This window comes from Fonticula alba (genome assembly GCF_000388065.1).
Source record: "Fonticula alba strain ATCC 38817 unplaced genomic scaffold supercont2.6, whole genome shotgun sequence".
Classification (NCBI taxonomy): Eukaryota; order Rotosphaerida; family Fonticulaceae; genus Fonticula; species Fonticula alba.
Window position 1 is genome coordinate 1,748,692 of NW_009242976.1, and position 6,574 is coordinate 1,755,265.

The 6,574-nt window shown below is 64.8% G+C and overlaps 2 protein-coding genes across 2 annotated transcripts in view; one reads left to right on the top strand and one right to left on the bottom strand.

Moving 5' to 3' along the window:
* H696_04043 (hypothetical protein) lies at positions 1–3,678 on the top strand. The gene is made up of 3 exons (XM_009497914.1): positions 1–1,324; positions 1,574–2,266; positions 2,493–3,678. The coding sequence occupies exons 1-3, from the start codon at positions 42–44 to the stop codon at positions 3,355–3,357; spliced, it is 2,841 nt and encodes a 946-aa protein (XP_009496189.1). The 5' UTR covers positions 1–41; the 3' UTR covers positions 3,358–3,678.
* Positions 3,679–4,485: 807 nt separating this feature from the next.
* The window catches only part of H696_04044 (hypothetical protein), a gene marked incomplete at both ends in the record, with an annotated part of 8,733 nt that continues 6,644 nt past the window's right edge, over positions 4,486–6,574 (bottom strand). Inside the window, 3 exons of the mRNA XM_009497915.1 lie at positions 4,486–5,786; positions 5,999–6,089; positions 6,171–6,569. Coding sequence (XP_009496190.1) covers positions 4,486–5,786; positions 5,999–6,089; positions 6,171–6,569 — 1,791 coding nt within the window. The remainder of the gene's footprint in view (positions 5,787–5,998; positions 6,090–6,170; positions 6,570–6,574) is intronic.

Sequence of the window (6,574 nt, forward strand, 5' to 3'; positions counted from 1 at the left end):
CCCCTCCCCCTCCCCCCCACCTCCCCTCTCGAAAGACAAACATGTCGATCCCCGTCTTCTGGTCCTCGGAGCAGGCCCTGCCCGATGACACTGTCATGGTCGGCGGAGCCGAGTTCTCCAAGAACACCGTGGTCATGATCTCGCGGCTGAATGACGACCCGCCGCGGGCCTTCGAGAGCCTGGCCCAGCGTGTCCATCGCCCGGCACAGGCCTCCTATGTCGGCACCGCGCGCGAGAAGTCCCCCCGGCGGGTGACGGCCCTGTCGCAGATTTTCGACCACTCGCCGGTGGCCGAGCAGCACCAGCACCACCATGCCGGGCACCAGCATGGCAACCCGCACGAGGAGTTCCTGTGCGCCAGCGACGCGGACCTCCGCCAGCTGATGGTCAGCGAGATGGCCGCCGAGGTCATCCAGTTCACGTCGTCCTCTTTGAAGTTCGTCGTGCCGGCCTCCTTTGCCGAGGGTGTTTTTGCCTTCTACCTGGCGGACACCACGCGCAATGCCCGGAGCGCCGTGCGGCTGATCAACCGGCCGGTTGTTTGGTGGCTGCACAAGCGCGTGGCCCAGCCGGCCGGGTCTTTCCAGATCTTCGGCAAGGCCCTGGCCCCGTACTCGGGCATCGCCGCCCGGCGCGCGGCCGCCAGCACGGCCTCCCGGTCCGCGTCGCAGGATGACGCCGGCGAGCGCTGGTACGATGCCAGTGACGCGGCCGGTGTCGGGGCCGGGGCCCGGGCCCATGCCGCCGGCCCGAAGGCCGGCGCCGGCGCCGGCGCCGGCGCGGTGGCCCGCATCGCCGAACGCCTTGGCCATTTGGATCTGGGCCACCGGCAGCCGGCGGCCGCCGGCGGCGGGGGCGGCCGGGGGCTGCCCTCGACATCGGGCACGGCATCTCCGCCGGCGCTTCCGCCCCGGCGCCACCACTCCTTCGACGAGCAGCACCACGACGACGACGACTCCCCTGCTGCCACCACCGGCGGCGGCAACCTGGAGGATGACGGCGACATGCTGGCCGAGTCTTCGTCCGTGGAATCCTTCGTGCAGCTGACCCCGCCCGGGTCGGCGCGCGAGGGGGCCGTGGTGTGGGGCCGCGAGGCGGCCGTGGGCCGTCATTCCCAAGCCTCCGGCCTCTCTTCGTCCTCCTCCTCCTCGGGCAGCGTCGAGGCCCAGGCCAACCATGGCGTGCGCATCCGCTTTGTGCGCAAGAACGACGGCCTGACCCGTGTCTTCGTCCTGCAGGATGCCAGCATCAACCAGTACTACCTGACGATGCAGCTCCCGCGCGACATGCAAACCGGCGAGTGGTATGTCGACGTCCACAATGGGTGCGTGTGTTTTCCGCCGGCCCCCGGCCGTGTGTGTGTGTGTTTCCCCCTTCCTCTTGCCCCCCTTCCTCCTGCCTGCGCGATCGCAGACACGGCGGGGGATGCGCACCGATGGCCATCCCATCGTGTTCGGCCCCTTTCTGACGCGCCCCTCGCTCGATGTGGTGGACATGCGCATTCGTGGGGGGCCCTCTTTCCCTCCCCCGGCATGTATTCCCCCTCCCCCTCTCCCTCCCTCCCTCCCTCCAGCTTTGGCGGTCCGACCACCTGGACCCCCTGCCCGGATCTGCTGACCATCGCCAATTTGAATGACAACTGGCCGACCAAGGTCTTCAATGTCAAGGCCCTCGGTCTGGACAAGGCCCTGGCCGCGGCCAAGGACAATGGCGGCGGCGTGGTGTACTTCCCCTCGGGCAAGTACTGGTTCTCTTCGCCGATCACGGTTCCCCCCCGGACGACCCTCCTGGGCGAGGGGATGGACACGGTGTCGCTGAATTACAGCAATGCCAACAACCCGAACAACAGCTACCTGATCACCGGCACGTCCATGCGCGTGGAGCACTTGACCATCTACTGCATGTCGCCGTATGTCAATGTGTTCCTCTGCCCGCGCGGGTCTTCCGACTGCCGGTTCCTCAGCGTGCGCTTCCGGTCCAACTGCTACATGAAGATGTTCACCGGCGACCCGAGCGACCGGACGCAGCATCTCCGCAGCCGGTCGGTCTTCAACATGATGACCGACAACTTCGAGATCCGGGACTGCGACATCTACTGCAACAACTTCTGCCTCTTCCTGGAGGGTGCCAGTGACGGTGAGATTGTCAACAACAAGTTCTACTTCGGCGGCCAGGGATACAGCCTCAATGCCTGCGACCGGCTGTCCATCATCGGGAATTCCTTCATCGGCAACACCTTCGATGCTGTGGGCAATGGCATTAGCAGGTGAGTGATTTTGTCTTTACTTGCTCTGCGGCGGGGGGGGGGGGGGGGCCTGCTCTCTCCTCTCTTCCCCTTTCTTCACCAACGGGGGGGGGGGGCGGGTTGCCTGCCTGTGGTGTCGCCCCCTCCCCTCTCCGCCCCTTCCGCCAGAGACACATTCCCCATGATGTATACTGACACAGCCGCCCGCCACGATGCCCACCCCCACCTCCCGCCCCTCCGCGCTCAGCAACTCCTACAACATGAACAAGAAGTACTCCGAGCGCATCTTCTACTTCGACAACTTCCACCAGCATGTGTACGGCAACAACCGCGAGATCATGACCCTGGATGGGGCCGGCGGGTGCTACTATGGCGGGGTGTCGGCCGTCCGGGGCAACACCGTCACCATCAGCGGCAACCCCAACTACAAGCCGGACACCATGCCGGACACCATCAAGCGCGACTGGCGCAACGGCATGATGGCCATCATCAAGGGCAAGGGCGCCGGCCAATACCGGCGCATTGTGTCCAGCACCGACAAGGAGTGGGTCTTGGATGAGCCCTTCGTCGTGACCCCGGACTCCAGCAGTGTCATCACCATCACCTACTACCGCGGGCACTACCTCTTCCTGGGCAATGTCTGGGAGGATGGCGGCCCGGTGCAGCTGTACGGCTGCGCCATGGAGTGCGTGGTGGCCGAGAATGTGGGCCGGCGCATGGGCGGCTTTGCCAACTGGTCGCTGGACCCGCATAACATGGGCCTGCAGCCGTCCTTCAACAATGTCTTCAGCGAGAACCTCGTGGAGGAGGGCCTCGGCTTCGGGACCGACTACTCGGTCTTCTGGTGCACGGGCTTCCACGCGGTCCCGGATGAGCACATCACCCGGTTCATCGAGTGGCGCCGCAACCACTCCCTCAACAACGCCTACTTCCGGAGCACCAAGAACATGACCGACTGTGTCTTCGAGAAGAACGACTTCCGCAACGCCGACCTCTTCATGAACACCAAGGAGATCACCAGCAAGGATTGCGTCCTGCGCAAGAACAAGCTGACCAACATCCCGCGTCTGATCGACGGCCCGGGGGCCACCCTGTGGAAGATCATCATCTAAGCGGGTGCGGGAGGAGGGGGGGGGGCCGGAGCGCCATGCCAATGCGCGGCATTCTGTGTGCGTGTGCATGTGCTGCTCTCTCCCCCCTCTTCCGGCCTCGCCCCGCGTGTGTCTCCCGGGGGCCTTCTTCTCCTTCGGGGGCGAAAAGGGCACACGAGCATATCTATCCTCCCTGCACACTTCCTCTTTGCTCTCCTCCCCCCCCCCCTCTTTTTGTACCATATAGTCTCCCCTCTTCTTGCGCGCGCGCGCATCCCCCATTCCCAGGCCAAAAAGACAAAAAATATATCCCTCTTTTTCTCTCCCCCACGGAGCATCCCAGCGGCTTTTATGTTTTTCTGTTGTGTTTCCTGCGTCGTGTGCAGCATCCGATGGACAGAAGCGGGAAGAGGGGTAGGGGGGGGGAGAGCGAAAGAGAGAAAGTGCCTTCAGCACAGGAAGATGATGACCCTCTCCTGCACCTGCCCAATGTCCGATGGTCAAGCAAACGAGGAGGGCATGGAAGGGCATCCGCGGCCGGTTGTCCTCGACAACCTCTCGGACGCGCCGCCTGGCCTCTCAAAGCACCTCCGATAGCCCCGATTGTCCCTGCCGGTTTCGATACTGCCATGTCTCTTCGCCCTTTCCCCCCTCCCCCTCCCACGTCCCACTGAATGCAGTCCGCCCCCCGCCCGTCGCACCCCCCGTGCAATCCATGCGCACACACACACACACACACACACACAACGCGCTGGGCCGAGAAGGGGAGCGCGGCAAGAAAAGCAAGATCGGAAGAGGGAAGCTGCATTATTGTGAAAAGAACACAATCTCAAGGACAGACGCGCGCGCGTGCGCGCACGCGTGCGCGCGCGCGGCGAGAGGCGGGAGACCGGACAGACAGGGGCGCGGAGGGGAAGGGCGGAACACACCAGGGGGGAGCAGGAGGAGGCCAAGGGAGGCAGGCGCGGACGAAAGGACGCCATCAAGCGAAAGGAAGGGGAAGAAACTAAGCTCGCAGGCCCTTCTCTCTCTCTCTCGCTCCCTCGTGCCCCCTCTGATGCCCCCCTCCGTCTCCCCTGATCCCCGATCACCAAGATGCAGGGGGGGGGAGCGCACACACACACACACACATACACGCGCACACGCCTCTCAGAAGTAGCTCTCGCGGTGCCGGCGCAGCTGGTTGACCACACGGATCTGAGTACGCACATCGGAGATGGCGGTCTCCCACAGGAGCCGGCCCCGGGTGACGGACTCCGTCTCGATCGGGGGGACCTTCTTCTCGGAGATGGGGATCACCCGCACCACCAGGCCCAGGGGCCAGGACAGGAAGCCGATGCCAATGCAAATGAGCCACTGGTACCAGTTGAGCGGGTGCGTGCGGAAGGCCGCCCCGCCGAACTCCACCACCAGCACCTGGATGGCCACGGTCAGCAGCATGATCAGGATGAAGGACAGGTGGCGGTGCAGGCCGCGGAAGATATTCACCGACCGGTCCAACACACGGCAGTTGACCTCGTTGAAGAACTGCATGAAGACGAAGGTGTTGAAGACAATGGTCCGGTGGACACCGCGGTCCACGCTGCTGGTGCTGTCCAGGTCAAACAGCCCAAAGCCCAGGTAGTAGAGGATGAAGCACACCAGCAGCTGGAAGGCCGACTGGCCGAGGATGTTCTTCCACATCTGCCGGGAAATGAGCGACCCGGTCTTCGGGTGCGGCGGGCGCTGGAGCAGCTCGTCGGTCGGCGGCTCGGTGGCCAGGGCCAGCGCGGCCAGCGTGTCCATGATGAGGTTCACCCAGAGCAGCTGCACGGCCGACAGGACGGCCGTGCCGTCCGGATCGGAAATGGCACTCACGAAGGACAGCGTCACGGCCACCACATTGATGGTGAGCTGGAATTGCAGGAACTTGCGCACCGCGTCGAAGACACCACGGCCCCACACCACGGCGCGGACGATGGACGCGAAGTTGTCATCCATCAGGATGATGTGAGCCGCCTCCTTGGCCACCTCGGTACCGGCAATGCCCATGGCGAAGCCGACATTGGCCAGCTTCAGGGCCGGGCCGTCGTTGGTCCCGTCACCGGTGACCGCCACCACGTGGCCCATCTCCTTCAGGTGCCGGACCAGCAGCTGCTTGTCGGTGGGCGACGACCGGGCCAGGACCTCGAGGCTCGGCAGGATGCGGCTCATCTGCAGCGGGTTCAGCCGGCGGAACACCTGGCCCTCCATGACGATGCCGGTGGGGCTGAGGATGCCGCACTCGCGGGCGATGGCCCGCGCGGTCATCAGGTTGTCGCCGGTGACCATGCGCACGCGGATGCCGGCCTGCTGGCACTGGCGCACGGCGTGCGGCACCTCCGGACGCAGGGGGTCCTGGATGCCGACAATGCCGATGAGCGTCATGTTGGCCTCGGAGGGGAACTCGTCGTCAGTGAGCGACTCGATTTCTGCATGTATATGTGCGCGCGGGGGGTGGGGGTGGGGGGGGGGGGATCAGAGGTCAGTGGGGGGGCCCGTAGCCTCAGGCGTATGCCAAGAGCGGGAGGGGTGCAGGAGAGAGGGAGAGAGAAGCAAAAAGAGACAGAAAAAGAGAGGGAGAGAGAGAAAGAGAAACGGCTGGCGGGCGCTGGCGAGAGCAGACCCAAATGCAAGCACGCACCGTCCGCCTCGAAATCCCGGTATGCCATGCAAATGGCACGCAGGGCATTGTTGGCGAAGGACTCGATCGACACCAGGTACGAGCGGATGATCTCCTCGGTCATGGGGGCCACATAGTAGGGGGCATGGTCGGCCGCATTGCCGGCGGCGGCGGCTCCCTCGCCGATGGCCACCGAGGACGACCGGGAAATGGACACCGACCCGGGGAGCGGGTCCGGCGACAGGTACGACAGGCAGTTGGCCAGAACCATCTCCGCGGCACCCTTGCAGTAGAGACGGTACTTGCCGTTGTTCAGCCGCACGACGGTGGACATGCGCTTGCGATCCGAGGAGAAGGGCACCAGCCGGACAATCGGGTTGGCCTGGCGCACGATCGAGTAGTCGAAGCCGGCCGCCGCGCGAATGTACTCCAGAAGAGCCACCTCGGTCTTGGACCCGAGGAAGGTCGTCACACCGTCCTCGACGGTCTCGGCGGCGTTGGAGTTGATGCAAATCCCGTGGGCAAGGATCTCGGTCAGCCCGGTGCCAATCTGCTGCGGGATGTTCCGGCTGCCCTCGATGTCGGTGAAGGACTTGG

Bases quoted from the DNA above. Each gene is read 5' to 3' on its own strand.
- H696_04043 (XM_009497914.1), top strand. From the start codon at position 42: ATGTCGATCCCCGTCTTCTGGTCCTCGGAGCAGGCCCTGCCCGATGAC. The intron at 1,325-1,573 runs GTGCGTGTGTTT...CCCTCCCTCCAG, and splicing joins TATGTCGACGTCCACAATGG to CTTTGGCGGTCCGACCACCT. The intron at 2,267-2,492 runs GTGAGTGATTTT...CTCCGCGCTCAG, and splicing joins GTGGGCAATGGCATTAGCAG to CAACTCCTACAACATGAACA.